Consider the following 22,590-nt stretch of genomic DNA (forward strand, 5'->3'; position numbering starts at 1 on the left):
GTTTAGGCACGAATCGGAATCTTCTCAGAGAGGAAGCAGGGAACTGGCCTGAATGTCAAGTTATGTCTAGTTTTATGTGGAAACTTTCCATAAATGCCAAGAAGCAAAATACGGGGAAATAAAGACCATAGGTAAAGGCCTACCATTTCCAACACTACCAAACCCTTTCTTCTTTGAGACCAAATAAAAATCAGACTTCTAATCCATAATCACAGAAAATTTGCACTTTCTAAAATCTAAACACAGCAAAGAATAACGTGGAACAGTGAATATTTTTCATGTTTACAGAAGCCTAAGAATTTCACTGTAAGCCTTCAAAAGAAATACTGTACTTCTAGCGGATTGATCTGAACCGTCCTCCTTGATGATATTAATTCTGTGTAGCAGTTGAATACTCAACTGGCTCTTGGGACAGTACTTTTGTCCCTGTTTCTTTCATCAGGTGCCAGCTGATATCAAAATTTTGCATGTTATTAAGTAAGCTTTTTATGTTGATGGAAATATTGTGCAAAACAGAACAAGACTCATTGTCTTTTTCTGTACAGATTATCCTACCTCCTGTGATAATACCAGATTTTTCAAAATGCACCGTGTGCTTCAGAAAGTTCTACTCAGACATCAATCTTTAACTTGTTAAGTCTCACTATTAACTCTTACTAGTCTTTCAGCAGTTCATGTGAGTTTATGAAGTGTCCTAAAACAGGGAAACAGGGGTGCTCTTTGATTGTATTATTTTGATATTGAACCAGGATAGGTCCCTAATATTGTAAGCGAAGATTTTACAAGAATAAGTTGATTTTCCTGTGGGTTTTACTATAATACTGAAAAGTTGTGCGATTGTCCTTGCTTGTCATTCATTTCAGACTGAAGGTATCCTAAAGTGTAATCCCTGTTTTGGTTTTACTGTTTGCTTGGGATTTTGTCGAGGTTTTTTTGGGGGGGGGGTTGTTTTGTTTTTTTTTTTTTTTAAAACATGGATTGTTCTGATTGTATAATGCTGGCTTTGAACTGATATACACACACCTTGGCAAGCATCCTTTGCATTTCCTTCCTCTTCTGTGGCTAACTGCTGGCAGTGTCATTAAAGGAGATCATTTGGGTTTTGAGCAAAGAAACAGAGGCAAGCCTCTGTTATAGAAAGATGTTCCTTTCAGAATAAGACTTGAATATTTTAGGCAAACTCAAAAAAGACAGGAGGCAATTACTGACACTTGGGAGGTTTCTCACTCCTGAGAATTTTGATAGTGTTTAAAACTGTTTTCATCAGGCCTGAGCACATTCTTGTTCTCCACACAATATAATAGAACTCACTGCTAGAACAGATTAGGTTCCCTTATCTGTTTCATCTTGTTGTCATGTCATATGTCCTTCATTTATACCACTCAAACAATTGGACTTTTACCTTTTTTTTTTTTGTTCTCCACACAAATGATTCACATTTTAATTTAGTTTCCAAACTCAGCGTCTCCACTGCTTGTCACTTCCATGCAATTCTAACATTAGTTTGATTAAGTCTTTGTCAGGAGACTAAAATACCTTTCAACAACTTCATCTATTTGCTAAAAGGTCCAGACATAGTTACAGGTACATCCAGACTAACAGAGCTTCTCACTGTGCAGCCCTGGCTTTGGGGTTGTAGCCTGATAATGGGCAACAGAGCAAGGAGGGAAACAAAGGGGGGATTATTCAAACATTGTGGAAAAGGTGAGGGGAAATTGGTTTTGTGTTCTCCCCATCCCACATGAAAGTTTATAGAGGACAAATGATACAGCCACAGATAGCTGTAGAGAATCAAGGACCGAAATCTTTGGTGCAAAGGCATTTCTACCATACAAATCATTCCTTCAGGCTACATCTGCCTCCTAACAAATGTCATTACATATAATGACATGCTTTTTTATGTAACGCTCAAGCTTTGGTTTCAGTGCAACCTCTTACATTTGGATGGTAAGATCTGGACTCTCCCTGCTGTTGGAGATGGGCATTATATCCCCCTTATCCCATTTACTTTGAAACATCCAGAGTTTTGTAAAGAACTATTGTAACTTGGGTGCTGAACTCTGCTTCTGCACACCACAGTATAGCGAGTGTCAGTGGTGACTGAGGAAGCCGCTTGCGAGAAGCCAGAGTTTTCAATTGTCATTTCACTGTGAGCTAGCATTAGCACAAGTTCCTTGTTCTGCATTTCAACTAGCCACTGGGGTGCGTTCAGTGTAAAATGGTGAGCATCTTTCCTTTAATTGCTATCTGACATCTAAATGTTGTTCTTGACAGTGTTAATTGAATTAGTAGGCTTGCAATTTAGCAATATGCTACAGACTTTCTGTTCATTTTTTTAGAAGTGGAAACAGGCAGGTTTTTAAACCTTAGAATTGGTGATCAGGTTTGTCTCTTAACAGTAATTGAGGTTTAGTCCAACTGACAATTATTTGCCCTAAATTATGTGGAAGTCAGAACCTCAGTCCTCAGTAACACCTAAGCTATTGAACTCCTACTGAACACATCTTAAGTTTGTTGCCCAAATGTTTTTGAGATGAGAGCCCAAATTACAACTTCATGCTCATCCACCCAATTCAAAATTCTTGTATGTCACATGTCCACAAAGATAGCGAGGACTGAGAGGATGTTCTGTCAAAAGATGGCCTGGTCTATTGACAGTGTTCACCCAATACTGTCCCTCTCATCCTCCTCTGTTGAGGAAGGGCATCGTACTTCAGACCCAGGTCTCTGGGTGGTCTCTGTCCAAGTGTAATACAGTCACCAAACTATTTGTGTGGATCAGTTCTGAAGTGTGGTTTAAATAAGTTACCTCACTGTGAGGAACATCTGCCTTAGAGGTTTTGCAGTGTGCTGAAGTCTTGCTTACACATGAAATGTTTAGCAGATTGGTTGCTTTTTAATGTGTTCATTGGTTTCAATGCTGATGTCTTCTTTGAATTGGGTTCTCTCTTCCATAAGAGAGACTAAAAGTATTAGCTATTAAAAGCATGTTTCTGCCATGGTACTGATTTCTCAGGAGCTCTTTGAAGTTGGAAAAAAATTATTAAGCTAAGCTTACAGCTAAGTGCAGAAGTAGAAAACTATAATCATAGATAAATAAGGGACTGGAATGTCATGGGCACCAGTGCTTTCACCTGTACTCTGCTTTTCATTTAGGAGGTGATTACAAGAACACTGAATGTAACTTCATGCAGACACCAGTTCCAAGACAGAGATGCAGATATTTGGTTTTGTACTTGGCTGGGATTTCAGTAGGAGGATGAAGGGGTAAGATTTGGTCAACATTGTACAAATTCATATCCTCCAGTGCAATATACATAGAAAAAAGAAAAAGCCCCACTCCTTACTTTGTATAGATTAGTTCTTAACTGGATTAAACTGAAACTCAGCACAGTGACAGACGTCTACTGTTTTATTTTAAGTGGGTGGGAAAGGGGTGGGTTTAGATCTTGTCTGTATGCACAACTTGGTATTTCTGCTTAGAGGCCCTTCCTGTTTGCCCTCTACTCTTTGCTTACTGGAATGATGCGAGTTTATAAAAAGATGTAAGTATCCTATGTTCTTCCCTGGCACCAGCTGCCTCACTGAATAGCTATTCACTAAGTACTTGAACGCTCAATATTCTATATTCATAAAAATACAAACCCAACTAATTTAAATGCTACTTCAACAGCATTACAAACCTGAGAGCACCACACACTTCCCTGACTTGTTCAAATTCAAAACAGAAATCACAGAGAAGGCGAAGGACGCACAGATTTAGTAACAGATTTTGCTATAGGTTGCTTTCTCTTTGCTTACAGATTTTGCCTTCAAAGCCAGGTGTCAGCCATTTCAGGATGTCAGAATGGCTGTAGCAGTGTCTCTCTTGGGGAGATCCCCAGGACATGATGCCATATCCAGCCACATTAGACTTATCCATTTTGTAAATGTATATTGATTAAGAAAAATTGATGTATGGTGGCATTTTGCAAAGAAGTGAAACTCTGAGCTATAGATTATAATTTTGTAATTTATGCAAAAGTAGGTAGCAGATGCCAGGGGCTGTCACTAAGGCTGGCCCCAGAAGTACTGCCTTGTTTACATTCTCAAATATCTGTTACTTACTGAAATCAAGAGCTAGATGTACCAAGGCAGTGAAATGAGAGTCCCATCTGAAAACATAGCAACATTCACTGTAGTGTAGTTATATCTCTAAAAATGAACTTTTTTTTTTACAGAATGGGAAATAGGAACTAGCTTGAGTCCTATTTGCACATCCGCGGATAGTAAATACTAAAACCATCTAGTTACCCTAATGTTTTCTAATGCCTTGAAAGCTTTACTTGCTTTGTACCCAATAGTAACATTTCTTACAATTATACTGTCCAATACTGTGCTAAATAACAGCCTGCATACTTGCTTGTGTAGTGAAGTAAAATATCAATGAGGGAAAGTAATTATTTTCCAGAGATACTCAAGTTGACAAATGCAGGGATAAGCAGCACTACAAAGCTGGCCTCTCCATTCTTTGCACCTTTTCCATCAATTTAAGAAGCTCTTAGTCTGAACGACTGCACAGTGACTGCTGCTCAGTCACTGTTGCAAACAATTTGTTACTCAAACGTGCATTTCCTTAACACAGCTGGTATCTTCTAAGAAACTGTCCATAGAGTAATTTCTGTGTATGGCAGGTGATAGAGGGGAAATTCGTGTGTTATATGCACTAATGTCTCATTTCACACCCTCCTTCTAGCTTATCATTGCTGTTAATAGTACATTGAGAAGAGGATTTCAATTTTTGTGCTCCCCATCACCAGTGACAGTGGAGAAAGCAGAATGGAGGTGCAGGCAGCCCTCCACCTCCTCTGTGCACCATACCAAGCTATGCCACTGCATGAATCGGAGCCCACCTAGGAGGAGAGGATGAGTTATTCAGCCAGGGAGTAGAGTCCTATGCAAACTTGTGCGTATGGAAGTTTCCAGAGTCACAGAAAGACACTAGATACTTCAGTAGCAACGAGTGAAGTTCCTGAGCCCACATCTATTCTGCAGGCTGCACTGACCTCGCCAGTGCGTTTAGTACCCTGGAGAAGTGATGCAATGTTTATTGTATCACTCAACATTTTTTCATGTGACCAGCACATACAGTTGCATACTGTTTCTTCACTAGAGGGAGTCTAAGACAAGGATTACAGAGCACTTCTAACAGCTAATTAAGAAGCAGTGGTGGCATAATAAAATAGGATGTTGAAAACTGGATGATCCCTCAAAAGCCAAACAACAGCTGCCACGTCTCAAAAGGGCTGTTGTGGGTTTGGTTTTTTTTTTCCTTTTTCTTTTACAAGAATGCATTTCCTACATTATGCTGTTTTCTTTTGGAAGACACCCCGATAGTGCAAATGAGCACTAAGCTAATGATGCTCTTTCTCTGTACCATGCTTGATCTCCGAGTACAGTGCACCACAACTGGATAACAATACGCGAATCACTTGGTATTTAAAAACCCAACTTATTGACCAGGAAAAGATACTGTTTACATTTATAGCTGGAAGCCACAGTCCTCCTAGAGTAGGATCCTACATGTTGTACAGTGAAACAAGAAAAGGCTGCTGCACTATTTCTGCCAAACTTACAGCTGGAGTAAACAGGATTATACAGATGACAGCTCATTGTCACTCCTGATGCTGCTCAAGGAACAGCTTCTTTGGAGGTAGTTCGTAAGTTGTTTTCTATTAGCCTTTTTTCCCCAGGAATTCTAAAGGTAAAAATTGCATATATCAGAGCCAGCTTAGGGATGCCAGTTCATCCAGTCTCTGAAGCTTCCAAGGAAGCACAATCACCAGTGAATAGCTAAGGAAACTGATAGGAATCATGATGTTAAATATGAGAACTTGGATGAAGGAATAGGGTGTTCTCATTAAGGCATGCAAAGTTTTTTATCAGTTTCCCTGTATCTCTAGTTTAATTGTCTGTGTTCAATGTTATGCTGCTTACTACACATAAAGCCATGGCTCATTTTCAGCTACAATAGTTTGATAATTCTTAGTCTAAATACCCTCTTTCTAGGCATTTTATATTTAGCAAGGAATAAGAAAAATCAAGTGCTGTAAATGTTCACTTATTTGTGTTCACTAAGCATTATAAAATTACCAAGAACTTAACAAATCACATATGCTATTCTTAGTCTAAATAAGTATCTGTATTTTAATTTTCTACTGTATGTGCAATACTCAGGCAAGAAAAATAACCAGCCAGTCATCTGCCCTGATGGGTAGATTTAGTTCAATCTAACGGTAATTACAGTATCATTGGAATAGTCTTGATTAATTTATCTATTAATTATTTACAGCTCCCAAGTTGCATTTTAGTTGGCCCAGCCTTTGGATTAACAGATGCCTGTCTTTTGGTTGGACCGGTTGCTTTCCTGTACATTAAGCACTATAAACCACGTAAGTGGTTTCAAATGTCTAAATTTCTCTTTTGACTGTATTATGATTTCTACATAGAATAAAATCATTTGCAAGAACAGTTTTCAAAGTTTAACAGGAGGGATGAGTGACTACAGCCAGCACTGTAATACTCCTTACTGCTATTGTGATCTTTAGCCACTGCTCTTAAAACCAACGCTCCCATGCTTTTGTTCACATTTGCTAAAAAAGCAATATTTTCATTTGGTATTTTGGTGGCTGCAGGCAGGCTGGAGATTGCTAAGCCATCTGTGCTGTTACGTGGCACCGCAGACCTGTGCTGGCTGGATTCAGGTTGGATCCTACAGCTGTCTGACGGCCCGCACAGTACCAGCCTCAATGAGGGCCAGGGATCACCAGTTGGCATCATATCCCCTTGATCTCTGCCAGCTAATACATGCTTCGTCATAGCTCATCTTTCAGTCTAGACATGTCCTAAATGTTTCAGGTGTCCCTCAGGCTCCTCAGGACAAAGCAAGGGTTGCACCAGTGTTGCACCAAATACGCAGAGAACATTTTTTTAAAACTTACTTTATAAAACAAAAAACAAGTTGCAATGTAATAGTTATGAAATAGGGGAAAAAAGTAGGGAAAAAAGTGCTGGGATTAGAGGCAATGCATTCATATACTGCAGACTAACTGAAAAGATGCAGTTTGACTCAGAAAGTGACCGATACAAGACGTCCTGCTCATGCCTGATGCACACATGTGATCAGCAGAACTTCTAAGTGGTAACTCCCAACTGCTTGGTGATATGGTTTCTTCGTTATTAAAAAGAAACAGTGACAAACATGCATGTAAATAACCCTTTCACAAACAAATTCATATGGAAGAAACTTTAGAGGCTGGCTGGCTGTAGCTGACTGTACCAGTCACATATCTGGCAACAGGGATGGACTAAACATCTCCATAATCGCAGCTCTTCAATCAAGAGAATTTAATTGCATGTTTTAAGGAATAAAGCATCAATATATTTATGCATTGTCATAGTATAGTATCTAAATCTTTGTAAAGGGAGGAACCAACTTGTGTTTACAAGTTGAAAAAAATAAAACCTCACTCAAGCTTATTTTAGGCAGCCATTTGCACTGTGCAAATGCAGCTCACTTCTCACATAGCCATTCTCCTTGGTGCACAGCTCCTCAACACTGTCCAGAAGCTGGCTGCAGTCTGTCCAACATTTGGAGCAAGCTCCTGGGGCAGCTCCTGCCACTGGCTTTCCCGTACTCCTGCAGCTGGAGAGGGAGGACATCATCTGCCCACAGCTGGCAAGGACGGGGTGAAGCTGCCCTGTGCAATGCAGAGGGCAGCCTCCTGCCACATTCTGGAGACACAGAGCCTCCTGCACATCTTGGGCAGCAAAGAAGGTCTTTCTGGTACACCGTTGCCTGCCTGGACAGAGGCAAGGAAGAAGCAAGCTGTGTACTATCACAAGCCTCTCCTGATAGCACGCGCACTGCTGACTGTGTGTAGCTCATGCAGGAGAGAGAGAATTATTAGCATTCATTTCTTTTTCTTGCCATTTTTAATTAATGTGCATTTAGAAACAGATGCATCCCCTTCTCCCTTACAGTTTCTCAAAAAAATACTAGCTTCAAAGGAAGCATAGAAATGAAGTGTTTGGAAGAAGCTCTCTTGAATTACCAGGTTGTGGACTTTCATCCCAAACCATTAATATTAAACTTTTTATCTGAAGTATCCACAAGAGAGAAAGGTACAAATTTTCTCATGGAGTGATGTACAATGCAACACACAACGTAGCACTGCAAGAGAAGAGAAGGCAATTCTGCTAAAGGACCAGGAGGATCTGAAAGCTTTTCAGCATCAAGTGCACATAGAAGAGAACAGCACTTTCATGGCTCTACCTACTGTTCATGTTTCTCCAAAGGCATGTGAGCGTGACAGGGCAGATTGAAATAATTCATGACACTCTTAACTGTCATCCTCTTGAGTGGACAACACCACTGACTGTCATAAGTAAGCAAACTGCTTTGCCATGCAGTGAGGGTACGGTTTAATTTGTGGAAGACAGTAGCTGTCTGGATTTACAGTTGGTAGGGCTATGATGGTGTTAAAACAGATAATTTTTCAAAGCAAGTGTTCACTTTAGGACTCCCAAATTTTCATCTCACTGTTAACAAGGATGGGTGTTCTTTGTCTCCAAAGCTGTGACAGTGATTTCTTCTAGCCCAGATGCCCTCACATGAATACACAATTTCTCCTATGTCTTCACTCAGAATTACTCTTAGTAATACTATATATTTTCTCCAAATACCTGTCTTATCCACTACACTCAGTTCTCCAACAGCTGGTCATCTCCCTTACAGGCCCTCAGGATCTATGAGGATGCAAAGCATTTCCCTAGATCTTATTTAAGACGTCTGGAAACCATTTCCCCAGAGAAGGCACATTCTGTTCACAGAAGGCAGCTTAATCTCTCAAACACTGGTTGGTCATAGCCACCAGATCTCTCTAACCAGGGAAGCAAATACGCTTCAAACCCATTCTTGGTTTTTCTTCAAAGGAATTTCACAGGTGCATAGGGTGCGACTGCGAAACCTACCCTTTCCCAACACTTTTCTTTATGCCTATGTTACGGGCTTACAGCATGGGTTTCTCTGGGGCTTGTGGTGCACAGTATCTGAGGGAAGGGGAACCCCTGATCAGCATCTTGCAGTACTGTATCATATCTTGATAAAATTTTTTAAAATCTGATGATTTGCTTTTCAGCCCTACCAGTGCTAGATGCAGTGCAATATTTGACAAACATGCCAATTGCTGTGGAGTTGCTCACCTTAACTTGCAGAGCCTGTTCCTTCTTTCCTGAAGGAATTGAACTCTTTAGGCATAAAGATGATAAGTAGCACTCAGGATCCTTCACAGATGCCGAAGCTAAAAACAAAGGGTCTTTTCCTGATCAACACAAAACTATTGCAAAGAAAACTAAATTCCATTTACATGACCATGCAGTGCAGTTCACTGCTGAAGTTACACATTCAAACGGTTCTACAAGAAAATCCTATTCTCTCAGTTTACAAAGTGACTCTTTTATCCTGTGTTCTTTGGGGAATATGTTTGTGCTTTCCTCTTTGGTCCACTTGAAAACACCTGGAGAGGACACACTGCCTGTAAACCTGTGTTAGTTCTGTCATCAGTAAGGCTTGCTCAGAGCCTGCTCTGGAATGAGATCAGTGCAGCTGTGTCCTGGACATCCAGCTTTATATGCACAGACATGCCAGAAATAGGGCTGAATCTAAGGAGGAACAAAACTACTGCTCCTGATTAAGATTTCACAGACTTTGTGATGAACTATCTTAATAAAGTACTAAAAGGAAAAAAAGAATCCCACCCAGATCTGATTGTCCCAGTGTGAGACACCTACATAGCACTGCACTTGCAAACCAAGGCATGCAAAAGAAAGAAAAGTGTTCCAGAGAGCGAGCTAAATCTAGCTTGAGGTCTAGATTCAGTTTCAGAAACAGAGTTGGCCTGAGAGCGTCCACAGCATCTGTATTCCTGCCTACCCCACGGGAAATCAGGAAGCCTAATCCCTTGAGCAGACTTGACAGTTTCTATCTCTTAGAAGTTTCCAAGAAACTCTTAAAAACCCAAAACCAAACAAACAAAAAAAAAGGTGGGGGGAAGAATAGCTCTTGGAGTTTGTGAAGTATTTTCCTGAGGAAATATTTTTAGTAGGATGACACTGATGATTTACAAGAAAGTAAATATATTGTTTCTCCTGCAGCAGAGAAAGCACTTGTACTCCGTAACTCACCACTTTTTAAATTGTGCTCACATAGCTGTTTCGGGGACCACGAGGAAGACTAGCAAGGGGAAACTGGGAACTTCTTAAGCCAGGGAAAATACAGTAAAATATATAATTACTGTTACATTTGTTACAGAAGCCCTCTAGCTGGACAAGTAATATGTTATTATAAGTAAGTACATTTTCATACACAGAGGTCTAGAAGTTTGTTATGTTTAGGGTATCAAAAGAACATTATTTCTCCTACTTACTGCATTCCTCACAGACTGGATCCCTCTTGTTTCCTGTATAAATAACAAGGCTATAAAGAGCTAAATAATCAACTTATTTGACCTCTTCATGCCTTTATCTGCTTATCTAGCATTAGCAAATACTGTAACATCTCGGTGCCTGTGTATGCATAGAGCAAGTGATTTCTACCCTGAAGAGATTCAAACTCAGTTGTTACTGGAGGAGGAGATGATCAAGGATAACGTCAGACAAGAGCTACCAGGCAACTCAGGTGACTGCTTCTGCCTGCAATCTGTGCCTCAGATAACACCTACAGCTTTCGTGTTTAGCAAAAAGAAAAAAAAATTACTTTCGAAGTAATGTACAAAGGCTGGACAAACTCGTCACAGAAGAGATACTCTAAGGCTTCCAGATACATACAATACATCGATGGGTCCTTTCACCTTAAAGGCAGTGCAGAGCACTATTTGATGTAACTTGAGGGGAAAAAATAATTTTGTTTCAGGTGTACAGAAGCATTTGGGACAGTAAGGTGTAATTTATGAGTCACTGTGCAAGCATGATTCAGCCCCAGGGGACCCTGGCTGCAGCTTGCTATTGGATAAATCCACTTGGTGCTCCAGTAGATATATTCACTCGGCATATTATTTTTGCCACTGAGACTCTCTACGAAAGTTCCAACAAATTGATATAAACAAAGGTTGAATTTAAGCTTGGATTTTTGCTTTCCTTGAATTGTTTTATTTCAAATGAGTGAAGAATATTGTATTCCCCACTATGAAATTTGCTAAAAGTAAAGTGGCTGGTAAAAAAATAAAAGCCAAAAATTGATGTTCAGTAATCTTTAATCCAGCCATTCCACCACATGTTTACTTTCCAGGAGATAACCCATCCAATAGGAGCAATTTTACTTTCCCCTCTTAACCACAAGATGTAATTTCATATTTACCCTGCTATAAAATTCTAGCGCCAAGGAAACAATATATAATTTTAGATTTCATGACTGAGCAGTATTAGCATCAAACCCTTGTCTGGGTTTTACTTCTCAACTCATTTGACATCAAACTATAGATCTTTGTTTTTGTAGCAAAGTAACAGAATATTTTAGTTGGTGGAAGTGATAGTAAATGGGCTGAGAACAGTCTGCTCGAGCCAAGTGCTCAATTGCTATCAAGTTGATAGGACTCATACCTTGGTCTTATTTCTGCTGTCAGAAAAAAAACCAAACAAACAAACCCACATCCTTTAACAAAAAGCAAAATTTCTCTCTTTTAATATATGCAGTATAATGCACTATGAATGTAATGTACATAACTGCAGTGTCTTACAGAGTCCAGGTACTGAGGACTCAAAGAGCAGCAGTCATATACTTCTGTTGCAATTCTTTCTTCTGTAATAAATCACTCTTGGCTTAGCGTCCCAGGAGTATTTTACTGCAGCAGCTTTTTAATGGATGACTTTCTCTCTTGCTTTAGCAAAGTCTCCCCTCATCTCTGAGATAAGAGATATTCCTACGCAAACCACAGTCAATAATACTGTCTGTCTTGAACGTTCCACATCAAATTTTGCACCAGACAACATCAAGAGTTGCATGCATGTATCAGAGCCACAAAGACCAGACAGAGTTACCTGAAGCCAACCAAGTCATAAAAACTAATATTGGAGAAAATGGATTATACTTTTGTATGACCAAACTACAGTTCTCTCCAAAGGCATCTGACAATATTAAAATATTAAGATGTGAAGTTTTTTCATCCAGCAACTCAACACTGTGTAGAACAAGCCTTTCAACCTGAGCTTGCAGGTAAGTCATATTGGCTTATCATTGTTTGTTATCTTTTAGAACTTAGTTTAAATCTGGATACTAGTGTGCAAATACTCAAAGATCTTTTAGTGTGGCTGGATAATGGAGTAAGACACCCCAAAAAGTTATTAGAGATATTGGAATCTTACCTAAAGGAGATTATATTTCTAAGGAAATATTTCTATATGTCAGAATAATGTGGAAATTATTGAATTTTCCATCCCACAGTTATGCACTCAGTGCTCTATAGCTACACCATAAGCTTTAAAAATGAACTAACAGAACTTTCCCCTGTAACTCACTAAAGATCAAATCAAACCTCTCAACTAATGCTGATCAGTATTTTTTTTTTTAATTAAACTGTTTCAGAAAAATGAATGAAATATGAGTGCCAGCACACCAATTTAGTCAGGCATTCTCTGAACTGCATCCAGAATTTTTAACTCAGTAAGAAGACATCTGTTGAATTTAGCACCCTTCGGAGTAGTTTCTCTGAGAGTCAATGTGAAATCCAGTGATGACTGCATATTGAGTAATGAGAACATACTGCTAAAAATTTTGTGGACTGGTGTAAATTTGGCAATACTTGTTAACACAAGACTTCAGATTCTTCTATGGATACATTAACTCCCTTTATGATAGGTCAATATAATATTATTACTATTGTAAATAACTGTATTTCTGCCTACTTTGTAGAATAACCTAACAGGGCTACTAATAAACTGTCTCTGACTGCAAATCAGAGCCACGCAGAAGCCTTTAAGTATTAGTTCTAAAACAGAACAAAACTATAAAGGCCATTCTGCTAATGTCACTCCTGAGCATGATTCTCCCTTCACCAGGCAAACGTTACTGGAAGGTCTGATAGGTGACAGGGTGGCTTAAGCAGCAGCTGCACGCCCCATATCTCCCACAGGACTCTAGGTCTGGGATCAGAAATGCGTATGTAGAAGGGGGAGAAATAGGTAGGGTGTATATTGTCCACCACCACCAAAGAAGTCGCCCACAGGTTAATACTAGTTGTTAAACAAAGACTTTTTTTTTTTTATACGGAAGTCACCTGAAGGAGGCAGTAAGGGACCTCCGGCCATCCATCCAGAGGTTCACAGAGATACAGAGAAGGTTTTTGAACACAGCAGAGTTTCATGTTGGGCCTGAGCAAGGCCAAGTCCAAAGGGAATAAGCAGGCAGGGAGTCTTACATTTGTACTAGTCTCTTCAGATAGTTATTTAACGTTACAGGACATCAGTGAAATGTGAAAATTACAGTTTTAATAGTAGAACACAAACTACTCAGCCAATATGACACATTTATGGAGCGGCTTTGGTGCCAAGACCCTTATCCTCTTCTCTCTGAAAAAATTAAGTCAAAGATTCTGGTCCATCTAGCCAAGAAGCAGTTACCACTTGGAAGATAAAGTGCATTACTGCACATCCAAAGGCTAGTGTGGATGTGACACTACAGTGCTGTGCATCTGGAAGGAACAGAAACAAGGTGAGTTTAGTTACCTGGTTTAAGGGACTATTCACAACTGAGGAAGAAGTAGAAAATGAGGACTAGGATGATGGATCTGGTTTCATCACCTGTGTAACTTGCAAAACAGAAAAGGAGAGCAAAGAATGTAGGATCAGATGTGAGGTTTCTACTGAAGATGAAACTTTTGAGGAAACCTACATTTTAACACTTGATTGAGCTCCACCTAACAAAGGAAACTGACTCTCTTCAGTGAAGACGGATCTGCACATAATAGTTGAAACACTTGTGATACCACTGAAATATCCTCAGTGGCAGTACTGTAATTTAAGAGTTCTGACTGCAGGTCACAGGGCTATGTCATGCTGTGGAACTTTGTTTTTATTTTTTTCCTTAAACAGGTGCTGTTCAAGAACACAACAGAAGTGACATACTTTTCAGGCTATGTATAGCGATGAACAAAATGAGTAGAAAAAAGTCAAATAAAGGAATAACAACTTTGCCACAATTAAAAAAAGGAAATATGAAAAAACAACCTCTCAAACTGAATGATCAAATATCACTATCAAATACATCCATTTAGTAAAGCAGGTAGATTCTAAGCGTAAAGACTTCAGCTACAGATGTCCAGACAACACTTGATAGAAGAAAATCTATGAGAAAATAACGGCTACTTCCTACAAAGACATTTCTAAAGACAGATATTACCCTTGCAAAAATATCTGTTTACTGCCTATAGTTCTAGCAAATTCTAAATTCTCAGCAAGCATGAGCTTTCTCCATGGTTGGTGAAGCCAGCCATTAGTTCTTTCAAATCAAGCCACCCTCATGTATTCAGTGATCAGCACACCCACGGAGTGCGTCATCTTCTAAAACATCCCTGGGGATGGCTGCATAGGGTAGCTTCTTTATCTGCAGGGTCAAAATTTACCATCATTTTACATAAGGAAGCTGCTCTCTGGGCAGTCTGCCCCAACAAAGTCCATATATTTTGTGAGAAGAACACTCCCGCTCATCTCACTGCTCTTCTCCATGAAAGAAGCATTATCTTGCTAACTTTTTCCCCTCAAGTTTTAAAGCTAAAGTAGAACTAACAACACTAGAAAAAAAGTATCTGAGGCAAAGTCAGGGTGTAGAAAATATTGTCCCCATTACTGGTATGCACTCACCAGGAGACAGCGAGAACTTAAAATCATAGAATAATTTAGGTTGGAAAAGACCTGTAAGATCATTGAGTCTGTTAACCTAACCCTGCCATCCCACCACTCAACCACACCTCTAAACACGACATCTACACAGCTTTTAAATACCTCCAGGGATGGGGATTCCACCGCTTCCTTAGGCAGCCTGTTCCAGTGCTTGATGACCCTTCTGAGGAAATTTTTCCTAATGTCCAATCTAAACCTCTCCTAGCACAACTTGAGGCCATTTCCTCTTGTCCAATCACTTGTTATTTGGGAGAAGAGACCAACACCCACCTCACTACAACCTCCTTTCAGGTACTTGACAAACAGGGCAAGCTTATCTCAGACCACAACATAAGCATTCAAGTCATTCAAATGCCCCAGCATATAGGATTATACCATATCCACAAGGGCCACATTCTCTCATGCTAGAGAAAAGGAAATAAAACAAGATTCTTACTCACAAGGCACAGGAAAAAAACTCCCAGGAAATGCTGAAGCAGGACACTTTTAACTTAAAACATGGGGAACAGCATCACTGTTGCAGCAAAGGCACCATCAGGGACTATTTGGGCCAGCTGCCCACTCCATTAGCCTAATAGTGCCCTAAGAGGGAACCCCTGGTGCTAATGAACTCCCTGGCAAGCTCTCTTGGATTTAAAGGCTGAAGATTTAACATGGGGGCCTGATCTGAAGCTCACTCAAGTAAAGGGTTCCTACTGCTGGTATTGATGCCCACTGTCAATCTCTGTGCCTCAGCTCTGCTCAGGAATAACGTTATTATGACTATAATAACAACAGTGCTATTTATACACTGTGCTTACCCTCTCTTGGGCAGAGGAAACATAAATGCAAAACAGTAAGCAGGTATTTGCTACTTAAAATAGCAAACTAACAAGGAACAGCCAGGGAAGGAAAAGAGTGGCTCCCACCTCTGGCCATAGCACATGGTAGCCCTACTCCCAGCTCAGGGCCTCACCCCTCATGGCAGCAGGGGCAGAGGGATGGGATGCTCAATGCCTCCTGCCCGAGCAGGTCCCAGCTCCTGCGAGGGGAGGAAAGAGGAGACATGTTCCTCTGCGGGGCCACCATCACAAGGCCTCTGGGCCCCGTCCAGTTCATATGGGATTGATTAGTTAAGGCTGCTCAGCTTTGCAGTAAGGGAGCTGGTTAGAAAACCTTGCATAGAGTTGCCATCTGTATTTAAACTCAATTATTAAGTCAGGCACAAAGGTTGACAGGGGCAAGAGGTAAAAAGGGGCTGCAGGTTTTGATTTTTGAAAATTACTTCTAAACTGAGTCATTCCCCTGTGATGATTCTTTAAAGTCACACTGTGTATTAAAATAGGGGTGTAAGCCACAAAAACATGCAGCATACTGTCCTCTGTAGGCACCCAGCGGTGCTAAGAGCAGGGTGGAGGCAGGAGTATCTGCAGCCTCTCAAGAATGTCTTCTGCTCTTTTAATAGTTCTCCTTGGGGAGGTGTGGAGGTTTGTATCACATATCTTTCTCCTGTTGCTGAATCAAAAATAGTACACTGAGTCACTTGTTACAGGCAGTTAGACAGTCACCAGCCACATTGAGCATGCGTCCCACCACCTGCTCTGGTCCAGCTTACCCAAGGTCTCCTTCACACAAGGGTCTTCTCACCTCCAACAGCAGTTTTGCTTGAGTAACGTCTGCAGTGCCTGATTAAATCCCCCTTTCTACTGTGGCACATGCTTTCAGCAGGTTGGCAGATTACATCCTTTGATCCAAAAATTCACTGAAATGGATACACTGCCTTCCAGGAACCTTGGGTCAGGGCTGTGGGGTTTGAGATGTCCACCTTGGAATGGGGCAGCTAGCCCTGGATGGATGCAGGGCCACACTGGAACATGCACGGCAAAGAGCATTGACCCTGCCCACGTTTAGTGGCAACACCAGTATGACTTTGAGCATGGGGAGAGAGAAAGGTGTCACCAGGGAGCCTAAAATGCAGTGATTTTGAACCTTCTTCTCTTCTCCCTCAACCCCAACCTGAAGAGCTAAACCACTTCCCCTTCCACAGGGACCTGCAAAATGAACAACAGGGAATAATCTATGGTAGTTTATTAATATCCAGTTCCTAGGAATAGATATTTCCATGCTTTGCAGATGGAATCACTGTGAAAGTGGCAAGCTTGACAATTTCACAGAGGTTTTTGGGTTTCTAGTATCCATCTTATTTTTGGATTTTATTTCCCAAAGCACTCTTGTGCCTTATCCCAAATCAAAGCAGTCTGTGCCAGCAGACCTACAACAATTACCTTTAGGGGTGTTCAATGTACAAAGAAAGAGTGGAAGAGGAAGGAAAACATGAAGAAACACATTCCGTTTTCAAAGAACTCTTAATTATTCATTAGATTGATATTATTAACTATTAATAAAAACTAACCACAAGAATCAGTCACCACAAAGCCCTCCTAACACTGCTTCCAACAGGGCTCTGTTGTGACTTGTACCTTGCTCAACACGCAGCAATATTTACCCACTGGATTGAGCAATGCTGACCATGCCCAGCCCGCAGTCTCGCCTTACAGGGCAGACTGAATTTTGACATTGACCCCATTGCTAATCTATGCTAGCACGTAAACCTTAGCCTTGTTAAAGACTTTTCTACCAGCTTCTCATACCTGCTTTTAAGGTCTCTAATCTCTCATCTCAGCATTGTCACACGTTTGCTGGTGTGGAGGGCCTCAAAAGAAAATAGTTTATTGCATCTTGGCATTGTCTTCCCCCTGTGTCACTTGTGGAATTTAAATGTATTTATTTTGTGTCCCTGGCCCTCTTTTGTCTTAATATGCAGCCTCTTGAGTTCGCTTCTCGTTTGTACCTATTTTACGGGGAGATTTTCCTACTGAAGTACACTGCTATACTATACTTATCATATGCCTTGGGGGGTAAAGAGACGAAGTCAGACCTTGTTATACTCTGATTTTGTATACGTATGTCACTTGATTTCATTAGGAAATGCAACATGAAACTGATATGCTCGGTGGCTATGTTCTCACCAGCAGTCACTACAAGTATTTTAAAGCCATGGCATATAACATAAGTGTTCTCCAGTCTCTTTTTCTGATTAATAAGCTCTGTGATCCTTCTGTCCATCCAAACGTCTTGACAAACTTTGGTTTGAATGTGCTAAACGGTGTGAACGATGAGTATAAACCGATAATGGTCTCCAGACTCTGAAGCACATGAAAGGCAATTCCCATGGACACAGTTGGTTCCACCACACCCTTAATTCAGCAACAGGTCGCTGCAAAACCTACAGCTTCCCACTTCTTATGTCCACGTCCTCCCCTCAGTCAGGGCAAGCCCCGAACATGTAGCCCCCAGCTTCGGGCACACTGGTTTGTGTGCAGAGGAAACGTGGAGCGGGAGAGGTGGTGGGAGCCCCAGCACATTCCCCGCAGCTGCTTGGCAGGACCCCAACTGCAATACCACCCACCAACCAAACAGTAGACGTAGGCTGTGAGAGAAAGTCCAAAAGCCCACTCCCTTTGGGCTTCAACTACAGAAAACACAGCGTTTGCTCATTGCTAAGAATGAGGGCTTTTCTACATCAAATGATAGCACTGACGCCTTCTTCAAACCTTCCTACAGAGAATGGGGGCAGTCAGCATAAGTTCAACTTTAAGAACAATTTCAGATATTTGTGTTCCCAAGTACTTTGCAAATGACAAAATCAAAGGATCCTCAAAAAGAAGCAATACCCCTAGTACAAAATAAACACACTTATTCTTCCTTGCTCTGCCCGTGAAATGCTTCTGAATATTTTAAATGGTAAAAGAACAGAAGAACTTAAAAATTACAAGAATCCTGAGATTCAAAATCACCAACATTTGAAATAACTCACTATGCTGATTTTAATGGTACAAATCCTGCCTTTCTCATAATATTATGATGCCTATTCACTGCAAGACTTCAGAAAATTAGGCAGACTCTTGTAAAAGAAGTGACATAGAAGGTGGTCCTGAAAGCAGCCCAGTGAATGCAAGCTGTTTCCTCCTGTCTTTCCCCTCCCATCTCACCGTGAACAAAGAGAATTTTCTACCTCTCTGAAGCACAGATTTCCCTGAGGGAAAAAGAGACTTGCATCACGTCCTGAAAATAATTGCATGGTAGCGCTACTGGAATTGCTTCCCATTTAGGTCAAATCTTGACAAGAGCTTTAAGATGCTACCAGAGCTGAAGAGGTTTTATGCAAGAACCTTAAGGTGTACCTTGCACATTGAAATACGGGGCGAAGGAGGCTAAGGAGAAGTCACTGTAAAGCTAACTAATATTTTATCTATGACTCTCGTAAAAATAGAGCAGTAGTGTTATGACAAGTGATAAAGACAATGAACTTTCAAAGGAACAAAGGTGTCTAGGAGATGCAAATAGCTGTACTGTAAGCGCCCCTCCGATGGGCGATGGAACAGAGGCAGTAAAAGGGAAGGGTGGAAAACAACATGACAACTAGACAGAAGCAATTTAATCATCAAAGGCATTTAATCATTTTCTATTTTTAAAAATAGGATTTTTTATGATTACAAATGTAGAATATGCCTTTCCAAATTTTCTTTGCTCACTACTTGTTAATGCTTGTTTGACTGTCTTTTCATGGTGAAACACATACCACATTTTTAGAGCTGCTCACAGAATACTATTAGTGTATTGGGAATCTGGAAACTGAACAGGCATTTATTCTCCTAACTGGCAGTCTGATAAGGCTGATACAGGTCTTCATAAAACTAAAATACATAAATATTGAAAATATAACTACTGTTTCATAATTTTAAAACAACCTTTGATTTTACGCAAACATTATTTCACTTTATTATAGATGCTTGAAAATATTCCATAGTCAACGTGGAAGTTTTGTCGCACTTCAGAATGAGTTTGTCATATTTTACTCTGACAAGGCATCAAAAATTTACCGTATTATTGCCAACACAAACCACTTCAGGTGTCAGTCATGAACTACGTAACACATAGGAATTTGATACCAGAAGCTCTTTGTATAATTAAGTTTGAAAGTAACTTGGTGCCTCTCTGCACAGCTTGTGTAACCAGGTGTTGGATCAGTTCTGTAATGCTTATTTAGGTTTTATTTGGGCAACATTATCTTTTTTTCACTTGAGTGGCATTTTGCCCTATTAATAGCACACTGTAGTTAATACTGCTGCTATCCCTTAATAACCCTGCACAGAAATAAAATTGCTGCTCTTACTAATATCCTCAGAGAGAGGATTTGCAGAAGTGTGCTAAGGGGAATTGCTCCTATTGTCACCATGGAACTGGGGGGGAACATGGCTCCTTTGTGTTTGCCAGTAAATGCCAGATCTTGAATTCAGCTAAAAACCAAGGCAGGCACCGGCTGTGTAGGGAGGCCGGGATGTAAACGGAACGGGAATTGTTTCCTCAGCAGGAGTATGTTTTGCGACACAGCATCCCAGAAGCGACCACACTGTCTTATACATCACTCCTTTCCCTAAGCACAAAAGCCTCTGCTTCTCCTACAAAAGGGAAAGGAGTGAAAGGGTTTGCCTACTGCATGCAGATACAATTTTAGCATTCAGCATTGCTCTTTCATTTAAAATACCCAATTCTATTTATATTCCCTGATTATCTAACAGAATTCATTCTGACCTAAGGGAGAGATTAATTTTTTTACTGGGTATCCTATTGCCATGTGGCTCTCTGTGTGTGTGGAGATGTTGCTTCTCTTCATTTAGACGACTAGAATACAGAATTTCTCCTATTTATAATTAATTTCAGTTGTATACTAGCGGCTACGCGTTTTAAAGGCAAAGCATTATTGCTTACTGTCAGAAATGTACAGTCCAGAAAGGTATTCCTGAATGTTTTATTTTGGAAGTGTGAAGGGGTTTAAAATAAGCAAAAGTAAATATTCAAATACATTTCATATTGCATGTGGTCGGAGTGGCTCCATCTGATACAATATGGATGAAGCAAATCTGTTAATTTCTTTGAGAAATAAGAGTATAATACAGAGACACTTCCAGATCTGGTCTTGTGTCATACATAACATTGCCTGACCTTTTTGTTATAATTTAAATCCAGCCTACGTTATTATTTATTAATATTTTATTTTGCTATATTGATTGTTCAAGTTAGAAAAAAAAAGTTTAAAACTACTGACTTTAGAACACTGCAAGACCCTAAGTACTGCAATCTCTGAAGATAAATATACATTTATTTTTTGAGAAAATATGTCATTACCTGCAGATTAATCAATGCAAAATGATCGTGCAATTAAATAGGACAGTCTAAATTGAAATTTAAAGCTGCAGACCATGACTTTCCTACTCCCAGTGCTGCTTGAAATCTCTCACACCTTTAAAAAAATATAATTAGCTTTAGATTTATCCCACAATAAATAACACCAGAACATACCTTGTGCTACCAACCTGAATTTAAAAAAAAGTAAGAGGTCACCTCAGTGTTTTGAGTTTATGAGATCTTTCAGACAGAAAGCCCTAACAGAGTTTCCCAGTCAAAAGGCATCAGGAGGGCTCATCGCTTATGGTAAACTTGGGCTTTAGCTTGACAGACCTCTTCCTTATTGTGCCTCTAGGGGACAATGGCATGGTGTCCATAATGCTCTTGTCCTCCTCCAGCTGCCTAGCAGTGCACGAAGGGGTGGGCACTTTCACTGTGTTGCCAAATTTAGAGTAGTCCACAGAGTATCGCCCATCTTCCTCTGCCACGATGGGCACAAACCTTTGGCCCCAGAGGATTTCATCCGCCAGGTAGGAGGTTCTGGCTTGAGTGGTGATGCCGGTGGTCTCCACGACCCCTTCCAAGATGACGATGATCTCCAGGTCCTCATGGTGGTGAAGGTTCACGGGGGAGATGTCGTAGAGGGGGCTGTTCTTGTCTATCACGTGGTAGATGATGAGTGGGGAGACGAGGAAGATGCTGTTGCCCCCCACGGGGTTCTCCATCTGGATGTCAATCTGGTTGAGGGGCACCACCTCCCCCTCCAGGCTGGCAGTCTTCTTCACCACCTGCATGCGGATGGTGGCGCTGATGATCATGCTCTTCCGGAGGTCACCCACCCGCAGCATGAAGCAGAGCTTGCCCTCCCGCAGGGCGATGACCGCGTGCTTGCTGAAGATGAGGGTCTCAGCCCGGCGATGGGCCTGAGAGGTCTTCATGAAGATGCAGCCCAGCATGATGGCATTGATCACCAGCCCCACGATGTTCTGCACGATCAGCACCAGGATGGCAGCTGGGCACTCCTCTGTCACCATGCGTCCCCCAAAGCCAATTGTCACCTGCACCTCGATGGAGAAGAGGAAGGCAGAGGTGAAGGAGTGGATGCTGGTCACACAGGGCACAAAGCTGGCCGGAGCCCCCGCCGCCCCCTCTCTGGGGTCACGCTGCAGCCGGGTGCTGTGGTCCAGGTCTCCGTGGGCAAAGGCAATGAGCCACCAGACCATGCCGAAGAGCAGCCAGCTGCAGAGGAAAGACATGGTGAAGATGAGCAGCGTGTGGGGCCACTTGAGGTCCACCAGGGTGGTGAAGACGTCCTGAAGGAAGCGTCCCTGCTCCCGGATGTTTTTATGGGCCACGTTGCAGGCACCGTTCTTGCCCACAAAACGCGCCCGCCGCTCCCGGGCGCGGTACCGGGCATGATCCGGCACATCT

At 41.1% G+C, this 22,590-nt stretch overlaps 1 protein-coding gene and 1 long non-coding RNA gene across 2 annotated transcripts in view; one reads left to right on the forward strand and one right to left on the reverse strand.

The window, feature by feature from the left end:
• Positions 1-6: 6 nt before the first annotated feature.
• Positions 7-8,664, forward strand: LOC118451933. The gene is made up of 3 exons (XR_004841532.1): positions 7-3,267; positions 3,486-3,545; positions 4,736-8,664. It is a non-coding gene; the product is annotated as an uncharacterized LOC118451933 (long non-coding RNA).
• A 12,779-nt stretch (positions 8,665-21,443) lies between these two features.
• Positions 21,444-22,590, reverse strand: part of KCNJ11 (potassium inwardly rectifying channel subfamily J member 11) — a 2,957-nt gene continuing 1,810 nt past the window's right edge. Inside the window, exon 2 of the mRNA XM_009635383.2 lies at positions 21,444-22,588. Within this exon, the coding sequence (XP_009633678.1) occupies positions 21,444-22,588 (1,145 nt within the window). The remainder of the gene's footprint in view (positions 22,589-22,590) is intronic.

Source organism: Egretta garzetta, unplaced genomic scaffold (assembly GCF_000687185.1).
Source record: "Egretta garzetta isolate BGI_Z169 unplaced genomic scaffold, ASM68718v1 scaffold133, whole genome shotgun sequence".
NCBI classification, from domain to species: Eukaryota; Metazoa; Chordata; class Aves; order Pelecaniformes; family Ardeidae; genus Egretta; species Egretta garzetta.